Source organism: Pinus tabuliformis, chromosome 6 (genome assembly GCF_031772625.1).
Source record: "Pinus tabuliformis cultivar Carrire ecotype Pingquan chromosome 6, CPIR1, whole genome shotgun sequence".
Lineage (NCBI taxonomy): Eukaryota > Viridiplantae > Streptophyta > Pinopsida > Pinales > Pinaceae > Pinus > Pinus tabuliformis.
The window spans coordinates 1,444,901,290-1,444,927,202 of record NC_142292.1 but is presented as its reverse complement, the minus strand read 5'-3'; the positions used below and the strand labels follow the sequence as shown (position 1 = coordinate 1,444,927,202).

Genomic DNA, 25,913 nt, shown 5'->3' with positions numbered 1-25,913 from the left:
GCAAGAGGACCGATATTCTTTGAGGGCTAGGGACCCAAGATAAGAATAGTCCTAGAAGGTCATACTTGGTGAACACCCGGGTGGGTATGTACCTTGAGAGACAATGATGAAGGTGTCTATAATCATTGGTCTCTCCAACATTATGCTCTGATCTATTGAGAGATAGCATTGTTATTCAAGGCCTTGCTATGTGACAATGTTGGTTATAATGATGCTATACAGATGGATTACTAGTCCGACTCTTCTTATGAGATCTCTTTAGTATTGAGAATAGCCATGTACCATTTATGAATACCTCCCTAGTTAAGAGGGAGTGTTGAAGAAAGTGTAACTAGGTTCGGTCTTCATAAATATGAAATGTACTTTTGATTCTTGTATTTTGTAAAAGAAAGAAAAATGATTATTATTATTATTGAGCTTGGGTTTCTTGCCCAAGAAATTTGTTTTCTAGCTCAAGCACTAATTGAAAGTGATTTTAGGGTTGTGCTAGGAAAAGAAGTCAAATAGGGACATTGTCATAATATGGAGACCCCATTGGGCATCTTGTAAATTGTAAAAAAAATATTATTTTTGTATTTTACTGAGCTTTTCAGGACCAAGTCGACTTGCCAGCCTGTCAAGTCGGCTTAGAAGCTGGATTTCGTACCCCTAGAAGACCTATATATAGGAGACAGTTCAACCTCACTTGGACACATTCATTCCTCTCTTTCTTATGCGAAGGAAGAAGAAAAGGGTAGCAAAGAAGGTAGAAGAAGGAGAATAAGTTTTTTGGGTTCCTCTCTCTCTCTTTCTCTCTACACGTGCGAAGAAGATGGCTGAAATTCTGCAGTTTTTCTCTGGGGTTTCTGCTGTCGGGCTAGGGTTTTGTTGTGGAGGTTCGATCTAGTGGAAAAGAGCTAAAGGAATGGCAAAAGAAGTCCCCTTCTAGATCCAGAAGATAAATTAGGTCAAGCGAAGCAGCTGGAGGCAAAGAAGAAGCAGTTCTTGTCCACACATGCGAAATAGCAGCTGTTGCGGGGGGTGGGGGGGGGGGGGGGGGGCGAAGTTGCAAATCTGCAGTTAGGGCCGAAGAGCAGTGGCCGAAGCTCGAAGTAGTGTTGCCGGAAGAGATTCTGCTGGGTTTGGAAAGCAGTGAAGCAAGCACATTCTTGAGAAGTTGATCTTGGTCTTGGAAGGGCTTGAGTGTTGGTCAAGTGTCTAGGTATTCGTCAATAAAGAATCTATAAGAAGAGATTGAAGGGTTTTCCTCTCAACCGGAGAGGTTTTGCCTTGGATTGGAGTCTACATCTTGTGTACTTGTATCTTGTTGATCTCCCTGTTTTGGTTGTTGTTTGATGATTGAAGGACACACTATAATAATAATAAGAAGAAGATAATTTTAATAAGTAAAAAGACATCGCAAGCAGGTTTCATAGTTAGAAGAATCATTAATGTCATATGTCTGGCCAGGAGGTAACTCCTCAAATGAATTATACTTATTCATTAAGATTACTCATGGTTATATACATGAGGGAGTGCCTCCTGGGTTTCACCTCCCGATGACTCTTCATTTTCCATTATTTACTATTTACATTATTTACAAGTGTTCACCCAATCACCATGATTAGGTGTCAACATTTCCCCCCTTAATCTGAAGGGATGTTGGTGAGTCCAAGCATCGTTCTGAATCTTTCAAGCTTTTCTCTTCCAAGTGCTTTGGTGAAGATGTCTGCAATCTACTCATTAGTGGAACAATGCGTAGATGGTTTGTCTTGGCCTCAACATGATGTCGAATCATATGGTATTTTGTATTGATGTGTTTCGTTTGATCATGGAACTTTGGGTTCTTGGCCAACTTTATTGTAGAAGTGTTGTCAATCATGAGTGGAGTTGAATGTACTTGTTTTACTTGCAAATCTTCCAGAATTTTCCTGAGCCACACAATTTCTTTTGTTGCCTCAACTGCTACCACATATTTTGCCTCTGTTGTGGAATCTACTAGAACTGATTGTTTGCGTGATCTCCAAGGGACAACTCTTGATCCAAGACTCATAGCATAACCAGAAGTAGATACCCTAGTTTCTTTGTCTCCATCGAAGTCTGAATCAGAGTATCCAATCTTGATGAAGTCGCCCACCTGTGTATACTTGAGTCCAAATTCTTGGGTTCCCTTCAAGTACTTTAGAACTCTTTTTGCAGCAAACCAATGTCCCTCAAAAGACTTTTGCATAAACTTGTAGAGGATTCCAACAACAAATGAAATGTCTGGTCTGGTAGTAGTTAGGTAGTTGAGACTTCCTATACGCTGTCTATACTTTGTTGCATCCTCAAATTCTTTTCCTTCAATGGATGTGAACTTTAAGTTTTGTTCCATTGGAGTAGTCAGAGGATTGCACTCCAATGCACTTCTTTTGAGAGAGGAATATAGACTTTGGATTTTGAGTTACTTCAATACCAAGATAGTAGTGAACATAGCCAAGTCAGTCATTTCAAAACCTTTCCTCAGTTCCTTTTTTATGGATGCAATGTACCTGTCATTGTTCCCTGTCATCAAAAGATCATCTACATATACCACAAGATATACAATTGTTTTTCCAACTTTCTTGACAAACAAAGTTGCATGATCAAGATCATAATGTTTGAGGTTGAGTTTTAGAAGATGCTCAGTTAACTTTTCATACCAGGCTCGTGGTGCTTGCTTGAGGCCATACAAGGATTTCACAAGTTTGCATACTTTATGTTCATGTCCCTTCACAACAAATCCTTTAGGTTGGGACATAAAAACATTCTCTTTCAAATCTCCATTCAAGAAACAGTTTTTACATCCATTTGATGGACTTTCCAACCATTTTGAGCTGCTAGGGAAAAGAGTGTCTGGATGGTAGCCCATTTTGCTGTGGGGGCAAAAGTCTCCTCATAATCGACCCCTTCCTTCCGTGCAAAACCTTTTGCATCACTTCTTTCCATTCATCTGAGAAGCTGCTTTTTTGAAGGAAGTTGGTTCAAAATTCAGTTCACAATCATAAGAAACATTCATATCAACACGTGAATCAAAATCATCTACATCACCTTCATTTTGCTTGGTTGAATTTCTTGTTCCTGTCTTTCCAACCTCATCAAGATGAACACTTTCAAGTGTCTTTGTTAGCCACTTTAGGGGACCTTTCTGAGATTGTTCATGCTGTTCAATTGATTGAGTTGGGACTGAATCACTGAATCGAGATTGAGTCTCCCAATTCTGTCAATCACATCACTCAAGGTATCATCAGTGGTTGGAGTTTCATGTGGGGGAGAGAGTGTTGTAGAAGAACATTCCACAGATTGATCCAGTATAAGAATCCCCCCTTGAAGATGTGGAATCTGATTATCAAATTCTTGAAATGATTTTGCATTTTCGAATCTATCCAACGATCAAGTTGCCACTCAACAACATTGTCAGCTTTGGAAGATTCAAGAAAGATTACATCTCTAGATACAACAAACTTTTTATTAACTTCATCATATAGACTGTATGCTTTGGAGGTATTTGAATACCCCAAGAAGATACACTTACGACTCCTTGCACCAAGTTTGTTTCTATGTGCCTTTGGTATTAAGGCATAATAGGTGGAACCATAGACCCTGAGATGCTTTACTGAAGGAATGTGGCCATACCACATTTCATAAGGAGTCTTGTTTCTAATAGCATTAGATGGACATCTATTCTTTACATATAAAACACATAGAACTGCATCAACCCAAAACATCAGTTTTACATTTTTGAAAAACATCATGGAACGTACCATATTTAAGATTGCCCTATTTATTCTTTTAGCTACTGCATTCTGTTGGGGATTATAAGGCACAATTGTTTGATGTTTGATCCCATGCTGGCGAAGATAGTTTTCAAATTCATTTGAAGTGTATTCCTTTCCATTATCAGTGCAAATAGAGCCAATATGAGATTGTGGATCATTTTCAAACCATGTTTGAAAGTTCTTGAATGTTTGAAGAGCATCAAATTTGTTCTTCAATAAATAAACCCAACACATTTTGGTGTAGTCATCATTAAATGTCATCATATATTTATTTCCATTCGCAAAAGGAACATACATTGGACCACATAAATCTGAATGAATGAGTTCAAGTTTTCTATGTACTCTGGAATGTGAATCATGAAAACACTGTTTGCTATGCTTTCCTAGAATGCAAGCATCACATTGCTTAAGTTTCCTAGGAATTGTAGGCAAACCAATAACACCATTTTTCTTCAACAAGCGAAGGCTATCATAGTTCAAGTGTCCAAATCAAGCATGCCATAATAGTCTTGATGGAAATATACCTTCATCATAATGAAAACTGTATGAGAAATTTTGTGCATGAGCAGAGGTACCTTGCAGCTTGAGAAGCCTTTCTTCTTCTGTCCCCGTCATGACAAGTGAGTGATCTGATGCTTTTCTCACCTCAACCTTGCCATCAAACATATGAATGGAGTGTCCTTGCTGGCGGATGTGGACCAATGACAACAAGTTTCTCCTCAGCCGTGGGAGATATAAAACATTATGTAGAAGAAAGTCTGGAAGACCAGGTAATTTGAGCTTGATTGGGCCAAGCCTTGATGGCTTGAGTTTTGATTTGTTTGCAAAGTATACTTCTCCATCAACATTGTCAGTAAATTCTTCAAAAAAATATCTTCTAAAAGTCATGTGGCAAGTTGCTCCTGAATCAAGCAACCAATCATTTTTCCAAGAAGCAAGTGAAGCATTAAACAAGTCTTCATTTACTCCAATACTACAATGTGCCACAACATAGTGAGCGATTTAGGTGCTTTACCTTTCCCTTTGTCATTGGTTTTACCTTTGGGTTGATTTCTTTCCTGCTCAATTCTGTCCCAAGGCAACTTGCATGTGGATGCATCATGTGATCCATCTCTATTGCAACATATGCAATGAAGATCAGACTTTTCTCCTTGAGAGTGTCTGCCCCCCTTGCCTCTGAAATTTCTTCTTCCTCTGCCTCTTCGAGCACCTATTCCTTTGGAAGAATCTTGATCATGATTCTTCTCTCTTATGTGCAAGACATGCAACTTCTTCAGAAGACTGAGGAGTTGTATTCTGCCCAAAATCTCTCTCTTAGCAAATTTATTCACAAGGAGCCAAAGGTAATCTCTTTGAGGTTTCCATTTGCTTGCAATGACTCAAGACAATTTGAATAAGTGGGATAAAGTGCCTTAACAAAAGCTGTCAGAGGAATGTCTAGTTCAACATTAGTGACTTTGATATCATGCATAATAGATTTTATTTCTGATGCAAGAGCAAGAGGATCATCATTTTGTAATTCAAGGCTGAACAATTTAATCATTAGTTGGACAACTTCAAGCGCAAAGTGTGAGTCATAGAGTTCCTTCAATTTTTGTAAGGCTTCAAAAGCATTCGAAAATGGTGAAATATGGCGACTCACCTCTTCATTTACAGATGCTGTAATCGAGGCATAGGACTGGCTGTTCTTATTTTCCCAAATGGTGAATTCCTTCTTTGAGGTAGTCTTTGCGAGTTCATTGTCTCCTTCTCCTACACAAACTCCTTTCCACAACTCATTGAAATGAGAGTGTGTTTGATCTTCCGAGACCATTTAGGATAGTTCTCCTTCCCGGGGAGAACCACTCTCACAAGATATCAATGAGTGCATTTTTAAAATCTATGCACTCAAAAAACAAATTTCTCTGCTGCAATACATAAAAAAAATTACTCCTGGTGATAAAAGTACAGTTATGATATATATATGGAAGAGGTGTATATAGGGAAGGTAGTATGGGAGGGCAGTTAAAGAACAATGTTACATATTAAACCACATGAGACAACGGTGGTATATGGACAATGGTGGTAAAAAGATCGAGCACTGTGCATGGGAGAGCATAGTTGTGATAGGAGAACTGGTGTGTAACGAAAGTATGGGGAAGTTTTTAGGAGAGAGCGGTATTGCAACAATAACCAACGTATGGCAGTTTACCAAGCAGTGGAGGATGGAAGCACCATTGAACAAGGGGCGGCGTGCTGTTTGGACTGCGAGTATTACAAATGTTCACCAAATCCCCATGATTAGGTGTCAACATCATCTTGCCTTAGATTGTTCAACAGATTAATCTTATTCCCTCCTTGTATTTCCTAGAGTAAGCTGTTTTTGGTTGCCACAAGCAGTGAAAATTAGACCAAAGGTTAGGCACGAGTGCTTTGATACCATATTGGCCCATTATTGGGTTATGATACCAATGTAATGGCCGAAGTTGTTCATATATGGAATATCCAAATTAAATAGGATAACAATGAGAAATCCATATAGGATGAATATAAATTATTGAATATATAACATAAAAGATATGAGAGATGATTACAATAGCATGTCACATTGTGGATAAGTATACATTAAATGGTCACACAGTTGAATAGACAATGCATTTTAGAGTCTAGATATGAAACCTTTGGTTGTTTTTTGTTATTACTATTCTAGATGTATAAATGTTCTGCTACAATGATCCTTTGTGAACTTTGACTGGCTATCACAACTTTCCTAACACTTGAGGCCACTGGAAAGACTTTGGTGATGGAGCTATGAGTACTGAAGATGGTGGAGGGGTGAGCAAGTGAGTTGTGCTGTGCAAGCAACCTCCTCGAGGCCTTGGGGGAGATGTACTCAAGTGGGGTAGGTATGGAGTAGGTGTGAGGTCTCACCATTTTTGAACTTGATGTCCCTCGGGCTGTGCACATGGCTTACATGATCTGTATTGAGATTGAGGGGAAGAAGGAAGTGATAGATGTCACAGGGTAATGACCTTTGCCCCAAAGATAATAATTGCCTCAAATTGGGGTTTTCTCACCATTGATGTTGATAGCTCAGAGTGCATAGGCTAGGTGTCGAGCATGCAAAAGATGTCCAAAAGCATCTCTAGATACTTGCTTATGTTGAGCAAGTGACTTTTATGATTTTTTCCTAAGTTAAACTTAGGAAAGGCACATTAATTAATGTCAATTTTAGATAACAATAGTATGTTCTATGCTTAGCACAATTCACTTCAATGTTCCTTTAGTAGCCCAATGATAATTTCCAATTATTTCCAGTAACAATCACATCAACTTAATCACATTGACAGTAAATGCAGATAGAACATAAAAACATATGTAGAAGACAAGCCAAGACAAGAGGACACCAGATTTGGCGGATGCCAGGGAAAAACCCCATTGTGGGGAAAACCATTTGATCAAATCTTATTATTATTCAATAGTTTAGCAGAGAGAGAGAGTACACAAATCAAATTCATTTGCCCAATACACAGTCAAATTCTGCAATCAACTGTAGTCAAACTTCAACCCTAACTAGAAAGTCAATGTTGGTCAAAACAACAACAAACCTTCTCCAATGTAGCTCGATCTTCCTTGGTCAAACTCAGCCCGGCCTGAACAGGAGGTCAAATGCAGCCCAAAACAACTCAATCAAACTCAGTCAAAAGAGATAGAATCAGCTGTAATTTTATGTGGTCAAACAATAGTTGACCTTGAAATCAGCGATCGTCAACTAGGCCAGAATTCCTTGATTTAAGTGCCCAGAAATGCAGCCTACGAAGATCGAACTTTTTCCTTCAAAAGCGCAATCAAACTTGGTCAATAAGGCCTTGGTCAACGTTGGTCAAATCTATATTGAAACTCTGAAATATTTGCCCTGCGATCTGTCCTAGAAATTCGTCCTTCATGCACATGTGTGTGAGAGAGAGATGATCCCCAAGTTGTACGAACCAATCTGTTAGGAGAGAGAAGAATGGTTGAGTGATTTATGTCCAAATGAGGTGAGAGGTCACTCCTATTTATACAATTCGTTTAGGGTTAAAGGACACATCTATTGGGCTTCTTGAGCATACATTAAATTGAGGCCGACCTTAAGAATTTGTGCATGTGAAAGAATAAATTTAAAATTTCACTTCTGCTTGTCCGAATGAGATGATCTTTATATCAAACTTGGACCACTCGAAATGAGGAATCCAATTCAATAATCATCTCCATCATATGAGCTGTTCCAAGGTGGAATTTGGCCCTTGTTTCCAATTTTAACACTCCCTCTCAACTCTGGAGAATTCCACTTGCCAATTCATCTGTCATCATCATGCCATCTTGTCATCATGTACTATTGATTTGGGGTAGCACTGGATGTGCTCTAGCCACGAAATTTGGTGGAGAGGCTAAGGCACATGAGATCTCCAATACCCAGAAAGGGTTTGGGCGGATTCTAAACGGTTTGGGAGATATTAAAATAATTAATATTTTTAATGGAGTCCTTAACTCTAAACTTAGGGGAATTAAAATATTAATGTGAATTAATATAAAATTGTGTTAGAATGGTTCAAAAGTCATGAAACAAGCCAGATCTAATCTTTTAGCCATTGATTAGGGATTTAATCTCAGTCGTTGATTTGTCAATGAGAAAAGTATAAGAGGAGGCTTGAGGGTCACTTGGAGAACATACTAAGAGATCAAGATTTCAACTTTCTGGGGTTGGGTTTGTTGAGAAAGTTGAGAGAATGATCGTAATTGCAGCTGAGGGGTAGTGAATACAAATGCAGAGGGTAGTAGCTGGAATTGCCGGGAACATACGAAACTGCCGGGAACTGTCGGAACAACCAGGAAAGCTGATGCGGAGGGCAAAAGATGGAACTGCCAGGAACAGTGGGAATTGCTAGAACAGCTGAGAAAGCTGACGCAGAGGGCAGAAGCCGGAATTGCTAGGAACAGCTGAAACTGCCGGAATAGTGGGGAAAGCTGATGCAGAGGGAAAAAGCCGGAACTGTCGGAACAACCGGCAAAGCTGACGCAGAGGGCAGAAGTTGGAACTGTTGGGAACAACTGGAATTGTTGGAACAATGGGGAAAGCTGACACAGAGGGTAGAAGCCGGAACTGTCGGGAACAACCGAGAAAGGTGACACAGAGGGCAGAAGCCGGAACAGCCGGAACAACTGGGAAAGCTGACACAGAGTGTAGAAGTCAGAACTACTGGGAGCAACCATAACTGCTGGGAACTGTAGAAACAACTGGGAAAGCTGACGCAGAGGGCAGAAGCTGGAACTGCTGAGATTTTTCTCTGTTGGGTGAGTTGGATTTGGCACCCAGATTGTATTCAGAAACTGCTTAATAAATCAAACCCTCAGATAGCTGCACCGGTTTTCCCGCATTGGGTTTTTCCGGGGACATTAGTCCAAAAATAACGGTGTCATTTGTATGTTTGTTTCTGTTTCCTTCAGTTGATGATCTGTAATCTGTTGAGCATGTACTTGTGTTTATTTTCAGTATTTAGATGGTAAATAACTTGTAATTAATCAGAACAAGTAGGAAGGAATAAATTCGAAAGTACATGGAGGGTTTCTAACTGTTAGACTTAGAAACTTCAACATGGTATCAGAGGGTGGTTGCAGATCGTAGGAGAACTGAGGACATCGGCCAAGCAGCGTAGTAGCAGCAAAAAACAGCTATCCTGAGTGACAAAAGCTGTTCCTAGCAACGAAACATCAAGGAAGGGGTGATGTAGAGCCTGCGTCATCAAGTTCGGGCCAAGAAGACACTGCGCAGAGGCTGAGGAGGCAAAGACAGGCTCACGCAGAGCCCATGAGGGCTGACATAGTTGGCTTAGGGAGCTAGTTTGCCGATGCTGGACTACGCAGAGCCTAGGAGCTCTCACCTTCAGGTTGCTGGGGTTTAGGAGGCTGTGGATAAGTTGCAGAGTGGAGCTGGTGGGGTACTGTTGTTAGAACAATACCTAACAGGGAAAGGCCAAGGAGGAGGGAGTTGCTATCGAGGGTTTCTAGCTGAGAAATCCAGATCAGTGGTGTGGTTGCACAGACGATCAGAGTAGGGGGCATTTCGACATCGACAGAAGGATTTCCATATGGGAAGTAGAATTAGCAGGAGTCGAACAGAGAACTTCCAGACAGGAAGTAGACTCAGTAGGAGTTGAACATAGAACTTCTCGGTGGGAAGTAGAGAGACTCAGAGGAGTCAACAAGAAGAGCAGAGAGATGGCCATGAATGGGCTGAGGGATCAGGACAGGTTGGATGAGACATCCAACTTTGTCATCTGGAAGGCCAGGATCCTTTCTGTTTTGTGTGCCATGAGTGCCCATGTGCCATTTCAGAAGAAGTGGGGAGACATCGAGATGTAGTCAGGCGGACTACAGCAGATGAGGGGCAGGATCTTCAAGGTACCCAACCTCTTGGATTATACCCGACTACGGGAGCCCCAAAGAGGAGCAGCAAGACTGGTGGATGTCGGTAGAGACGGATGAGGATGGAGTGGCAGAGAGAGCAACAATGCAAAATTCCCAGGACAGTGCGAGACTAACAGGCTGGAACAATGTGAGAGGCACAGAGAGGTGTGCAATGGTGATAGACGCAGGGAGTTGTTGCAGCAACGCAGAGGTCAGCGAGGGAGCACTTGTCAGTGATAGAGGGAGCTTCAACATCGGAAGTGTTTCTAGCCTGACAGAGATGTCAGAGTTGGGAGATCAGTTACTTACTTCTCAGTAATTGAGTTGCAGTGCAGCAGTGGCAATGTTATGGGCAGCACGATGCAACATGATGAGAGGGGATGCAGTGCAGACGTAGTAGTGGCAGTGGCAGGGCCATGGGCAGCAACACAGATGTAGAGGGAGCTGTCGTATAGATGCAGCAGTGGCAGTGCCAGAGCCATGGGTGGTGGTACGAGATGCAGTAGTACAGATGATGGGCAGTAGGCCTAGCATCAGGGACCGATGCCGGATGATTAGAGTAATACTCAGTAAGGAGTATTGCTAGAGCACAATCCTCGCTAAGAGGGAGTGTTGATTTGGGGTAGCATCGGATATGCTCTAGCCACGAAATTTGGTGGAGAGGCTAAGGCACATGAGAAATCCAATACCTAGAAAGGGTTTGGGCAGATTCTAAATAGTTTGGGAGATATTAAAATAATTAATATTTTTAATGGAGTCCCTAAGTCTAAACTTAGGGAAATTAAAATATTAATGTGAATTAATATAAAACTGGGTTAGAATGGTCCAAAAGTCATGGGTTAAGCCAGATCTAATCTTAGCCATTGAGTAGGGACTTAATCTCGGCTGTTGATTTGTCAACGAGAAAAGTATAAGAGGAGGCTTGAGGGTTACATAGGGAACACACCAAGAGATCGAGATTTCAACTCTCTGGGGCTGGGTTTGCTAAGAAAGTTGAGAGAGTAATCGAAATTGCAGTGGAGGGGCAATGAATACAGACACAGAGGGCAGAAGCCGGAACTGTCGGCAATACTGCCGGGAACTGTCGGGAACAATCAGAACTGCCGGGAACTATCGGAACAACCGGGAAAGCAGATGTAGAGGGCAGAAGCTGGAACTACCAAAACAACTGGGAAAGCTAATGTAGAGGGCAGAATCCAGAATTGTCGGGAACAACCGGGAATTGTTGGAATAGTTGGGAAAGCTGGCGCAGAGGGCAGAAGCTGGAATTGCCAGGAACAACCAGAACAATCGAGAACGCTGACGTAGAGGGCAGAAGCCGGAATTGTTGGGAGCAACCGGAATAGCCGAGAAAGCTGATGCAGAGGGCAGAAGTCGGAACTGCCAGAACAATCGGAAAAGCTGATGCAGAAGGCATAAGATGGAACTGCCGGGAACAGTCGGAACTGCCGGAACAGTCGAGAAAGCTGACGCAGAGGGCAGAAGTCGGAACTACCGAGAATTGCCAGAATAGCCGGGAAAGTTGACGCAGAGGGCAGAAGCCGGAACTGCCGAGATTTTTCTTTGTTGGGTGAGCCAGATTTGGCACCCAGATTGTATTCTGAAACTGCTTAATAAATCACACCCTTGGATAGCTGCATAGGTTTTCCGGCATTGGGTTTTTCCGGGGACATTAGTCCAAAAATAACGGTGTCATTTGTGTTCTTGTTTTTGTTTCCTTCAGTTGATGATCTGTAATGTGTTGAGCATGTACTTGTGTTTATTTTCAGTATTTACATGGTAAATAACTTGTTAATTAATCAGAACAAGTAGGAAGGAATAAATCAGAAAGTACATGGAGGGTTTCTAACTATTAGACTTAGAAACTTCAACATGTACCATCTTTTTCGTCATTGCTTTGCTGAACCATGAAGTAATAATGAAGAAGTGATCGAGAGTGAGTCACAAGGCCTTACAACTTTCCACTGACAAAAGTCAGTCCTTGATCCCAGATCAAGTTGTTGAACACAATGCATCCTAGTCATAGGGAGTACGACATTACACGATGCGTTCATCGGTAGTGCTATGGTCCCTAACCACTTTTCCCAACTCATTGGCTAGATGAGAGGTACTACCCATGAGTCTTGGACTCCATGGGTAGGATGTATGCTGGGGCATCGACAAGAGAAGGTGAACCGCTCGCCATGCTCATATGCCATAGGAGAAGGTGAACCACTCATCCTATGCATATGTCAATCATAGGGGAAGGTGAACCTCTCACCCTACATACATGTGTCCACGATCGTAGGGAAAGGTGAACCACTCACCCGACACACACGTCAATGATAATGGGGTATCATAGGGGAAGATGAACCACTCACCCTGTACATAGCACACCACTAGAAGGTGAACCACTCACCCTATGGTCGCTCATAGCTCCAAGAAGTACCCCAAGCCCCCAGGAGTTCCTAGAGCTCAGTGTCCAACTCATGCGGGACCCTCATAAGAGGGTCTTTCCACGACTCCAAGCCTCTCTCGGAAGGTTAAGAATTTGACCTTCCCCAAAGGCTTCTTGAGAATATATGCGACCTGTTCATCTGTCCTGATGTGTTGAAGCCTTATTGCTCCCTGTTGTACCATATCCCGGATAAAGTGGTACTTGATATCAATGTGCTTGGAGTGGTAGTGGAACACAGGATTCTCGGAAATGCGAATCCCACTCTGGTTGTCGCAGAAGATCACAATGGTATTAAACATGTGCTTAAATGGCTCACTGAAGAGCTTCCTCAACCAAACAACTTCACAATAGGCCATACTCGCAGCAATGTATTCGACGTCGACAATGCTTAAAGCAATCGATTTATGCTTCCTGCTCATCCCGGATATTGAAGCAGACCCCAAAGAGAAGCAACACTCAGACGTGCTCTTACGATCCACCACATTGGCAACCGAATCAACATCTTTATATCGATGTAGCTTCAAATTCCCAACAGTGAATCTCAGAGATATCTCAAAAGATTCTTGTTAAAATTGGCAACTAGGGCCAAACTCCATGTGGGTCATCTTATTTATGGCAGCCGATATTTTTCTTGGATCTCTTTCATCGAGAGGTGTAGGATTGATCTAAAGATCATCCGATTCCGATAAGTATTCATGGAGTTATGAATTTATTTGTGTTATAAGACAATTCATCAAGGTCGGCCAACAACCAAATAAACCCCTCATGTGCTCAACGTTTTAGTATAAAAGGAGATGACTTGAGAGTCATTTCTCACACACACATCTATCTTGATTTCTCTCCACTTGTCTTGGGTTTTAGTGGAAGAGAAATCTAGGAGTGGAAGCCCTAAACGTTGGAGGAAAGAAGACTAAGGGAGCTGCCCTAGCCCTAGATGCAATCAAAAGGAGAAGGCTCTATGCAGGTTTATATGCAGTCAAGAGGAGGCTCTGCTAGTGGTAAGAAGATGGTTTCTATAGCTGTCAATGGAAGCCCTAGACGTTGTCAAAGAGAAGTCTAAAACATCGTCAAGGAAGCATGCCCTAGCCGCAGTCTTGGAGGAGTCTTATCACAACAAAGAGAGGCTCCTACACTGTCCTAAAGGAGACTTCTATAGCGCAACAAGGAGAGGCTATAACGCTGTCCAAGATCATTGTTTCAGGAAGCCCTAATGATGACCTAAACACTGTCCTAAAGGAGGAGACACATCCACTGTCTTAGAAGTGCCATTATGCCCTAAATGCAGGCCTTACTAGAGGCCTAATCAACTGCCCTTATACGCTGTTTAAAGATGCCCTTATACGCAGTCCCTTTGTGCCCTAATCTGCTGTCAAGAAGATACATACGCAGATCAGAAAGGGTCCTTATTGCTGTCACAAAAGGCCCTAATACACAACCTTCTAACCGCAGTTTGTGAGGCCCTAATCAGAAGGCTGAACCTAGTATTACAACATGAAGGATATATGTTGATTTAGGTGACAACGAGTTCTATCAAGGCTGTTTGGGACAACGGATTGCACAAGGAGTCAGAGCCCTAATCTATGGGTTGTTGGGTGAGTATAGGTGCTGGTGTTAGCCCTATACTCCTACATAGGACAACAACAAGGTATGGTAAGACACTTGGGACAACAGCAAGGTATAGCAAGCTGTGATGGGACAACAACAAAACAATGGGACAACAAGAATGGCTATGTCACTAACAGTGGGATAGTAGTATGTCACATAGGACAACAGTGGCTAGCATGGTACAACAATGGCACATGTGATAGCTGTGGCAACATGGTGCAACATGGTGAGGTGTAGCATGATGACGAGATATAGCACAATGATAGGTGAAGGAGTCACTTTAGAGATGATCTATGCTCTTAACTAGATAAGTCAAAGTGTTGAATTCTGTGTAAATGTAGTCTCTCTCTCTCTCTCTGTTGAACTATTGAAGAATATATAAGAAGAATTGATCAATGGTTTCCCCACATTGGGGTTTGTCCCTGGCTAGCGCCACATCTTGTGTCCTCTTGTCTTCTGCGATTTATGCTTATGTTCTATCTGCAGTTTACTATAATGCTGATGTGATTGCTAATCTGGAAAAGATATTGAGCTAACTGTGAAAATTGAAGTAAATTGCTCTAAGCATAGAACATCCCTAAAATTAACATTGTACCAGAGCTGAGGTGAAGACAAAGCCCAAGCAAGAGTGAACGAGCAATCACCGAAGACAGTGGGGAAAGGACAAAAGGATTAATGGATTCCTCATCCCTCTTCAAACACCAAGGGTGAAGTCGAAGCAGAGAATATTATCAGAATGGCGCAGCGGAAGCTTCTGATGGCCCACTTAAAGATCACTTCAATGGGAAGTTTGGATCCAAGGGTGGAAAGAAAGGCAGATGCGTTGTTTGTAATAAGTTCGGCCATTATGTGAAGGAGTGTCTGAATGGCAGGGACACATCTCTTGATGAAGATACCAATCATTCAGGGACATCTTCAATGATTGAAGGAATGACAGGTAATGCAGGTCATCAAGGAAACGATCGACTCTTCAAGAAAGCAAGGAATCCCAGGTATGAAGAATCAAATGTTGTTTCTGATAAGATAAAGAAGCGTCATCTTGTATTGGCCCTCTCCTTCAGACACTTTGGGAATCTGGCTTATTGATTGTAGTGCTTCAACGCACTTCATCGGATAAAAGGGTGCTCTCTATAATTTGGTAGAGATGGAAACAATCGTGGGATTATACTTGGAGTCGATGCCACCTATCTCGGAAAGGGTGTAGGGAATGTTACCCCTCAATTGAATGAGGGTAACTCGATTCATTTATAGAATCTCTTTTATGTACCTGATCACAAGAAGAACTTGGTGTCCATTTCGGCAATGAAAGTCAAAGGTTTCATGGTGGCATTCATCGATGGAAAGGTACGTGTTTGAAAATAGAATTTTCAAAGATGCTTTTTCTCATGGGTTCAGGGTTGGAAATTTGTATCAAGTTGCAGGATTGTCCATTGGGGACCATGTCAGTTGACACATCTCATCTATAGCACCGGATGTCTACTTATGGGGGCCCTACCCGATGTGAGTCAGATGGTGACAGAGATGCCTGAATTCAAGAAGAGCATGAAGGTACATGTCTGAGATGTACCGAAGGAAAATCTTACAAGGGAACCATTTCCCTCATGTACCAGGTCCACAGGTTTGGAACGACTTGAGGGGTTTGAGATTCATGATCGGGAATCTCATGTATGCAGGTGGAAGAAAGCCCTCTATGTCGGGCTTAGTATGAGAGGATTGATAACCGTTTGATGAAGCTGAGATTCACTAGGAATGAAGTCGATCCAAACGATTGCTTGAAGGTTGTGGATGATAGGCCTCTCATATTGGCACCTTCTGAGAACAACTTCTTTTTGACAGGTGCAAACCCTCTCATTTTCAAAAGTAAGAGGGAGTTGGATTCCAGATTTGGAATGGTAAACTACAAGCCCGTGACTACCTCGAGGATCTTAAACTTTCAAAAGTTATATGGTAGTGATGCCAGACCAGATTTGGGAAATGCCTCTGAGTTTCATAGACTCATTCTCGTTGATGTTCTTGGTGAACTTCCGTCTGGACATATGCTTTGCAGTTAGCATGATGAGCTCATATATGGTTGAGCCTCACTGGATTGGTGCTAAGAATATTCTGAGATATCTTCGGGGCACAATCTCTCATGAATTGAGATCTCAAGAGAACTTATGAGTGCTGATTCTCTTTAGGTTCTGCTCGATATTCTGGATGAGCAGAAAGCAGAAGTCGGTTGTTATAAGCACCACTGAGACTGAATAGATAGATATGAGTATGACCTCGTGTGAAGCTGCCTGGTTGCGGAAGCTCTTCAGTGAGTTGTTTGTACACATGATGGATATCACCGTGATATTCTGTGTCAACCAAGGGGGGGATTCGATTGTTGAGGAATCCTGTATTCTATGATTGCTCCAGTATATAGACATCAGATACTACCTTATCTGGGATATGGTACGTCGATGAGCGGGGAAGCTCTATCGCTTTGAGACCGGTGTACAATTCGTAGACATTTTGTGAAAGCCCTGGGGAAAGGTCAAATTTGTGACTTTCTCGAACGACTTGGAGTCGTTGAGAGACCTTCTTATGAGAGTCCTGCATGTTGCATGCATTGAGCTCTGGGAGCTTCGGGGGGCTTGGGGTACTTATTGGAGCAAAAAGCGACCATAGGGCGACTCACCCTACCCTAATGGTGCGATGTGTAGAGGTTGAATGGTTTAGCCTTCCCTTGTGATACCTCGTGGGGACTTAGGGATAGGATGAGTGGTTTTCCTGTCGAGGCATCCTACCCATGCAGTCTGGGACTCATGGGAAGTACCTTTCATCTGTCCAATGAGCATGGAAATGGGGTTAGGGACCATAGTAGTACTATCGTTGGATGCATCGTTGTATCTACCGTACTCCCTATGCTAGGATGACCTCCATTGATCTGGGATCAATGAAACTGATCTGGGATCAGTATGAGTGGTTCAAGACACTCTCTTGTGATATTGATCTGGAATCAATGAAATTGACTTCGGGTCAGTAAGAGTGATATGACACACTCTCTTCATATGGAACTAACTTCAGGTCAGTAGGGAATGGTATGAGACATTTTTGATCAATTCTTGTTCTTCATGGTTCAGCAGAACAGAGCTCAGCATAGCAAAGTAGATCAGAGTAGAGCAGTACAAGGCATTGATGGTAGAGATAGTACAATCGGATAGATGGATCAACGGATGGAGTTCTCCCTAGTTGAGAGGCAGTGTTAAAATTGGCAACTAGGGCCAAACTCCATGTGGGTCGTCTTATTTATGGCAGCTGATATTTTTCTTGGATCCCTCTCATCGAGAGGTGTAGGATTGATCTAAAGATCATCCGATTCCGATAAGTATTCATGGAGTTATGAATTTATTTGTGTTATAAGACAATTCGTCAAGGTCGGCTAGCAACCAAATAAACCCCTCATGTGCTCAACGTTTTAGTATAATAGGAGATGACTTGAGAGTCATTTCTCACACACACTTCTATCTTGCTTTCTCTCCACTTGTCTTGGGTTTTAGTGGAAGAGGAATCTAGGAGTGGAAGCCCTAGACGTTGGAGGAAAGAAGACTAAGGGCGCTGCCCTAGCCCTAGACGCAGTCAAAAGGAGAAGGCTCTACCCAGGTTTATATGCAGTCAAGAGGAGGCTCTACTAGCGGCAAGGAGAGGGTTTCTATAGCTGTCAATGGAAGCCCTAAATACTGTCAAAGAGAAGTCTAAAACGCTGTCAAGGAAGCATGCCCTAGCCGTAGTCTTGGAAGAGTCTTATGACAGCAAAGAGAGGCTCCTACGCTGTCCTAGAGGAGACTTCTATAACGCAGCGAGGAGAGGCTAGAACGCTATCCAAGATCACTGTTTCATGAAGCCCTAATGATGACCTAAGCGTTGTCCTAAAGGATGAGACACATCTGCTATCTTAGAAGTGCCATTATGCCCTAAAAGCAAGAGGCCTAATCAACTGCCCTTATACGTTGTTTAAAGATGGCCTCACACACAGTCCCTTTGTGCCCTAATCTGATGTCAAGAAGATACATAAGCAGATCAGAAAGGGTTCTTATTGCTGTCACAAAAGGCCCTAATACACAGCCTTCTAACCGCAGTTTGTGAGGCCCTAATCAGAAGGCTAAACCTAGTATTACAACATGAAGGATATATGTTGATTTAGGTGACAACGAGTTCTACCAAGGAATGATTGTGACAATGGATTGCACAAAGAGTCAGAGCCCTAATCTATGGGTTGTTGGGTGAGTATAGGTGCTGGTGTTAGCCCTATATTCCTACATAGGACATTAGCAAGGTATGCTAAGACACTTGGGACAACAACAAGGTATAGCAAGCTGTGATGGGACAACAATAAAACAATGGGATAGCAAGAATGGCTATGTCACTAACAGTGGGACAACAATATGCCACATAGGACAACAATGGCTAGCATGGTACAACAATGGCACATGGGACAATTGTGGCAGCATAGCGAAACAATGCACATGGGACAACAGTGGCGGCATGAGGTGCAACAGTATGATGTGTACAACATGGTCATGAGGTCCAACATTGTGATGATGGGTGCAGCATGGTGCAGCACGGTGAGGTGCAGCATGATGACGAAATGCAACACAATGATAGGTGAAGAAGTCACCTTGGAGAATCAGTTGAAGCAGCATGTCTTCAATTGATCTCATGTATCATCTTATTAGAGATGATCTATGCTCTTAACTAGATAATTTGAAGTGTTGACTTCTGTTGTAAATGTACTCTCTCTCTCTCCGCTGAACTATTGAAGAACATATAAGAAGAATTGATCAAGGGTTTCCCCACATTGGGGTTTGTCCTTGGCTAGCGCCAGATCTTGTGACCTCTTGTCTTGCCTTGTCTTCTGCGATTTATGTTTATGTTCTATCTGCAGTTTATTTTAATGCTAATGTGATTGCTAATCTGAAAAGATATTGATCTAACTGTGAAAATTGAAATAAATTGCTCTACGCATAGAACATACCTAAAATTAACAATTCTTAGCAGCAATCCAATGAATGTGATGAGGCTCGACCATAAACTGACTCAGCGTGTTCACAATGAAGCATATGTCAGGACGAGTGTTTACCAAGGACATAAGACCCCCCAGAAGTTGTCAATGCTCGGATGGGTTCGCTAATCTGGGCCCTGCAACATTTCCACATAACTTCTTGAAGTTGAGTTCCATTGGAGTAGACATGGACTTGCAATCCACCATCCTACATCTCTCAAGCAGCGTCACAATGTATTTTCCTTGAGAACGGAAAATCTCACTTGGTTTTTGCCAGACCTCCAGCCTTAGGAAATAGTGCATTAGTCCTAGGTCCTTCATCCCGAATTCGGAAGCCAACTCCCTCTTGCATTGATGAATGAGAGGGTCATTCCCTGTCAGAAGAGATCATCCACATAAAGGACCAAAATGAGAGGCCTGTCCTTTTCAAGCTTGAAGTATAGGTTCGGGTTAGCGTCGCTCCTTGTAAATCCAAGCTTCATAAGATAACTATCAATCCTCTCATACCAAGCCCTAGGGGCTTGCTTCATTCCATAAAGGGCTTTCTTCGACCTTCCTACATGTGTCTTACGATCTTGAACTTTGAACCCCTTGGGTTGTTCTACATAGACTTCCTCCTTAAGCGAGCCATGCAAGAAAGCAATTTTGAGATCCATTTGGTGTAGGCTCCATCCTTGCGAGGCAACAAGGGCTATGATTGAACGAATAATGGTATATCAGGTAACCGTTGCAAATATCTTATCATAGTCCACTCCTTCCTTTCGAGAGAAGCCTCGAGAAACGAACTTGGCTTTAAAATTTTCAGTACTCCCATCAGCGCCATGTTTGATTTTGTAAGGCCATTTTGAAGTGACCACTGACTTGTCCTTGGGTCTAGGAACCACATCCCATACATCATTCTTCATGATCGACTCTTATTACTCGTTCATTGCATCCTTTCAAACTTGGTGCTTCATGACTTCTTCGAATGCACATGGCTCAGATTGAACTATGGTACTCATAGTAGTTGAGTATCCTTGATACCTGTTTGACTTCTTGCTTTCATGAAATGTCCCCCTTGGTGCCACATGTCTCTCGACATCTTCAAGAGTATCTTTGAGCCACAAAGGCCTTTTTCTTGAATTAGAGGGATCACTAGGAGGTGGATCAATGGGATCCATCATACCTTCAACATCGGGCATTAGATCATCTGTCGAAGATTCTCCTTGGTTCACTGCATCATCATCATCATCATCATTGTCCTTCCTAGGGATAGGAAGATCTCGGACTTTCCCAAGGGAAAAATCTTCTTCAAAAGTGACATCATGACTTATTTCCACTTCTCTTTGACCAGGCACATGGATTTTATATGCCTTTGAAGTTTCACTATAGCCCACAAACTTTCCTTTCTTCCTAGATGCATCTAGCTTGTTTCTTTTCTCTTTCGGCACATGAAAATATACGGGACAACCAAAAATTCTAAAATGAGAAACATCAGGTTTCTTACCAGTGAAAACTTCTTCGGGTATCTTGAAGTCCAATGCTTGATGCGGGCATCTATTTTGAACATACACAACGGTGTTGGCAACTTCTCCCCATAAGAACTTCGGTAGGCCTTGGTCATAAAGCATGGCACATGTGGCTTCTATGATAGTTCTATTCTTCCTTTCAACAACGCCATTTTGCTCAGGAGTATATGCAGTAGTAACCTCCCTCTCTATGCCAACTTCTCTACAAGAGTTACTGAATTCATTTGACTCATATTCGGTTACATTATCAGTCCTCATTATTTTGATCTTCTTCCCCTATTTGATTCTCGACCAAGGCTTTGAATTAGCGGAACCATTTGAACACTTTGTCCTTCTTCTTTAAGAAATAGATCCATATTTTGCGAGAGAAATCATCCACAAAAATTGCATAGTACAAATGTCCTCCCAAAGATGTTACAAGCAACATACTTGATAGATAGATCAGAATGGACCAATTGAAGAATATCGGTAGTTTGACTTTTACTTGAAGGGAATGGTCCCCTTTTATGTTTTCCAGCTGCACAACCCTGACAAACTCTTTCATGATCTATGATGAATTCGGGCATACTTGTGACCATCTTCCTCAAATCAGGTAAGGCTTTGTAATGAAGGTGAGCAAATCTTCGGTGCCATAATTCAGATTGAAGAGAAGTATCGCAAGTCATTTCTCCCAATGGACTTCCTCCAACCTCATAGAGACCTTCAACCCTAAATCCAAGTGTAAATGTATCTTTCGGGTTCCTTTGCCAAACACGAACATTCCCAATTCCTTTCAGGGGATAAGTGGCATTATCCCCAAGTATAATCTCCATATTTGTCTTCTTTTCAACTAAGTTTGAGAGGGCCTCCTTGTACCCAGTGAAGTGCCTTGAGGCACCACTGTCAATCAACTAGTGATCCAACTAGCTTGTCATACATCTCCTTAGATGTTTTCAAATCAGAAATATTGGCAACCAAAGGCTTATGAATAGAATCAACAATAACTTTCTTAGCTTTGACTTCACCTTTCTTGTACTTTGTTTTTGCAGCAACAGGTGCTCTTGAAAGAGGCTCCACCACTCTTCCTTTGACATAGTCCATAGCATCATTTTCTTCTAAAGTCAAATCCAGAGACATCTTCCATGCATGATAGTCGGATTTGTCCTTAAGCTTTTCTCGGATTTGAAATAAGATGTAGCCACCATTGAGACTAGTTCCAAGTACTTGTCCAACAACTTCCCTTAGTAATTGCTTTAACTCACTCTTTGCTTGGGCTTTGTCTTCCCTTGAGCTCTGATACCATGTTAATTTTAGATAACAATGGCATGTTGTATGCTTATAGCACAATTTACTTCAATGTTCCTTTAGCAACCCAATGACAATTTCCAATTATTTGCAGTAGCAATCACATTAACTTAATCACATTGTCAGTGAATGCAGATAAAACATAAAAACATATGCAGAAGACAAACCAAGACAAGAGGACACCAGATTTAGCAGATGCTAGGGAAAAACCTCAATGTGGGGAAAACCCTTTGATCAAATCTTCTTATTATTATTCAATAGTTCAGCAGAGAGAGAGAGTACAAAAATCAAATTCACTTGCCCAATACACAGTCAAATCAGCCCTGTCAAATTCTGCAGTCAACTGCAGTCAAACTTCAGCCCTAACCAGAAAGTCAATGCTGGTCAAAACAGCAGCAAACCTTCTCCAATGCAGCTCGGTCTTCCTTGGTCAAACTCGGCCTGAACAGGAGGTCAAATGCAGCCCAAAACAGCTCGGTCAAACTCAGTCAAAGGAGAGATAAAATCAGCTGTAATTTTCTGCGGTCAAACAGCAGTTGACCCTGAAATCAGCGCTGGTCAACTAGCCCAGAATTCCTCGATTTCTGTGCCCATAAATGTGGCCTAAGGAGATCGAACTTCTGCCCTAAAAAACGCAGTCAAACTTGGTCAATAAGGCCTTGGACAACGCTGGTCAAACCTGTCCCGAAACTCTGAAATTTTCGGCCCGCAATCTGTCCCAGAAATCCGTCCTTCATGCACATGTGTGTCAGAGAAAGAGAGATGATCCCCAAGCTGTACGAACCAATCTGTTTAGGACATCAACCAGCTGAACCAGCCAGTGCGAGACGGAACCTTTAATATTTCCAAGATATGTTTGCGTGGTTTTGACCTCTCATCAGATCTCACATGAAGAAAGTAGAACTTTATATCTCATTCAGATTCCAAAAGACTTGATGGTTTTGAGGTTTTCAACATTTCAGGATTGGCAGTATTGAAATAATTCAGCTTTGGATCTGATGACGATGACAATGACGATTACTCTCCACTGAGTCCAACTTTGGTCTGTTGGACCTATAGACATAATTGCGTATTGGTTTATCAAGTTATTTCTATGATCAAATACTTCGGAAATAAAATTTTTGGGTTCCCTTTGATTTATTTGAGTTAATAGCAAATTCTATCATGCATGAGGGTATGGGATTGCCTTTTAATCAAGAGCACCAGGCTCTCTATGTACCCTGATGTTGGGGATGTTGATTGTTGAACTCATGTGTCATAACCTTAGTAAAAATGCAATTTTCCCTCAAGCCAGTACTACTGATTGAGCATGTTAAGCTTTCAGTCTTATTTTAACACATGGATTTGCCATATTCATAAAAATTGGAGGGAGTTGCTTTGAGCAACAACATGGTGGATGGACTTGGAATTAGAAGTAGCACCAAGCACTAATACTGATGTCCTTGGAGGATCAAGGCAGGCTTCGTTGGAGGACTAAGATGGAGGGTGCTACTGTGACGAGGATCCCAATATCGGGGATGATGTTGATGATATGCAGTTATTTGTTGTAAAATAATGTCTTTTGGACTAGAGGCTATTTAGAGCTTTGATGTTTATGTGTTTTGTTTCAAATATATATCACACTTTGTGCTGTTCTGCTATTTTCACTCTTACATGCTATATATATGAGCAACCTTAGCATATATGTTGTCCAATGGTTTGCATTTACATTGATGTGTGTGTGTATAGATATTTAAAATATACATCTTTTATGCAATTTTCGATACACCAGTTCTACAACCTGTTTTTCCAGCTGGTTCCAGTCCAGTCCCTGTCTGACCCATGACCTGTTCTGGTTCTGATAACCTTGATTAACATGCAACCATCCTTACACTGTGTTTACCACTGACCAGTTGAATACTCGTCTTTTGATGGTGAAAGGGTGAAAATATTCTCATGTTGTTTACCTTCCATTTGTGTTTACATGATTTGTGGTTTTCATTTCTACGTGAACTCTAGCTTATGCAAAAGTAAAGAGAAAGGACAGATTGTATGCCGTTGAGATCAAACTCTATTTTCATTCTATATGTGTGCTTCTAGATAATATAAATTTCCAATATGAAGTTTTATTTTTTACATTTAAGATTGCATTCTCTGGATCTTGAATTGCACCTGCTCTGCTAACTGCTGCAGATTTGAGTTTCCACAGCCCACTTTTCAGAAGTTGATGAAGGAACACTGTATGGAACCATTCTTTGTGTTCCAGGTTAATATTCTGTGTTAGTCTTTGGTTTGTATTATTACTTTTAGTATAAAGTTTTAGCTTTTAATTCAATTTTATTTATTAATTTGTTATATTTGTGTTCCTTTGACACTTAAGCATGTATATGCTGCAGGTATTTTGTGTTTGCCTTTGGTGTCTAGACGAGTATTGGTACTACAGCTTGTTCACTCTTTTTATGCTCTTCTTATTTGAATCCACAATGGCAAAAAGTCGATTGAAAACTTTAACAGAGCTTCGGCGGGTTCGAGTAGATAATCAAACATTAATGGTGCATCGATGTGGAAAGTATGCTCTTTTGTCTTTCTGAGATAATATTTGTTCATTTTTCTCCTGCCAGGATTATTTTCCAGGAAACAACAAATCATCTTAAATACTTTATGGTTGCAGATGGGTGAAGCTATCTGGAATGGATCTTCTTCCTGGAGATGTTGTATCTATTGGTCGTTCTGCAGGGCAAAGTGGAGAAGAGAGGACGATCCCAGCTGATATGTTGTTACTGGCTGGCAGTGCAATTACAAATGAGGCCATTTTGACTGGGGAATCTACCCCACAATGGAAGGTGTCTTAACTTCTACAGAGATCTAAATAAAATTATAGAGCATAGCAAATTTTGCATTACACAGCTTGTGATGGTGCTCTCTTGTATGTTTGACATTCTTAGAAGCAAAGGCAGTTGTTGTAGCTTGGGTTATCTTATACCTTTGGAGTGGGGCATCCTTTAGATGTTTACGTTGGATAACTATGTGATTTGCAACTTTGAAGGGCAATAATAGTTGTTTAACTACTTTGTTGTTTTCTTATCTAATCATTTGTATTATATTCCAGTGCACTTTCTTTCCAGTTTATTAGTTTCCTATTTTGACATAGTTTCATTTGGTTGAAGTCATTGAATATTAGACAGGCACCATTCGTAGTCTGATAATTTGTTTGTTGTGGCTGTGAGGACATTTATTATTTTTGCTGTTTATTAGTTTCTTATTTTGACATGGTCTCATTTGGTTGAAGTCATTGAATACTACCAGACAAGCACCATTCTTAGTCTGATAATTTTGTTGTTGTGGAAGTCCTCAAAACTCTTCAATGCATAGTTACCAAGTTTGGTCTAGTTGGGCCAAGAAAACTCCAAAATTCACGAATAATTTGGTTTGGCAGAATTATTTGGCTTGAATTGTAGTGGATTCTGTTTTTTTGATGCCCAACTTTTGAAGTAAAACCCTTGTTTCCAGCTGATCTAAAATATTAAATAACAATGGTTAACTGATAAATCCTGAAGCTTCTTCACCATTCCTGGATTCCTGTAAATGGACGCTGCTTTAAGAGCCATGTGTTGTTGAATCACATGTTGATTGGGATCTGAGGGAGGCGGTTCTTGCTGGCATTTGACTGTCAAAACCCCACGTGTGGTTAAATCTTATATCTTTTGCGGTCTGTGAGGGAGCTGTCCCCTCTGGCATTTGACTCTTAAAGCCCAAAGGCTGAACTAATGTGGACAGTTACAGTACATTTTGAGACAAATTGCTGAGATGATCTGGAATTGTCATGGCAAGACCAATGAGGACATGGTTGCCAAATTACAGGTTTGGTGTTG

General features: G+C 41.5%; 1 protein-coding gene across 2 annotated transcripts in view; it reads left to right on the top strand.

Annotated features, from left to right (window-relative positions):
* Positions 1–25,913, top strand: part of PDR2 (phosphate deficiency response 2) — a 214,403-nt gene that overhangs the window by 83,217 nt on the left and 105,273 nt on the right. For both annotated transcript variants that reach the window (XM_089427506.1, XM_089427499.1), the window contains exons 5-7: positions 24,235–24,307; positions 24,438–24,610; positions 24,713–24,884. In XM_089427506.1, the coding sequence (XP_089283632.1) occupies positions 24,235–24,307; positions 24,438–24,610; positions 24,713–24,884 (418 nt within the window). The remainder of the gene's footprint in view (positions 1–24,234; positions 24,308–24,437; positions 24,611–24,712; positions 24,885–25,913) is intronic.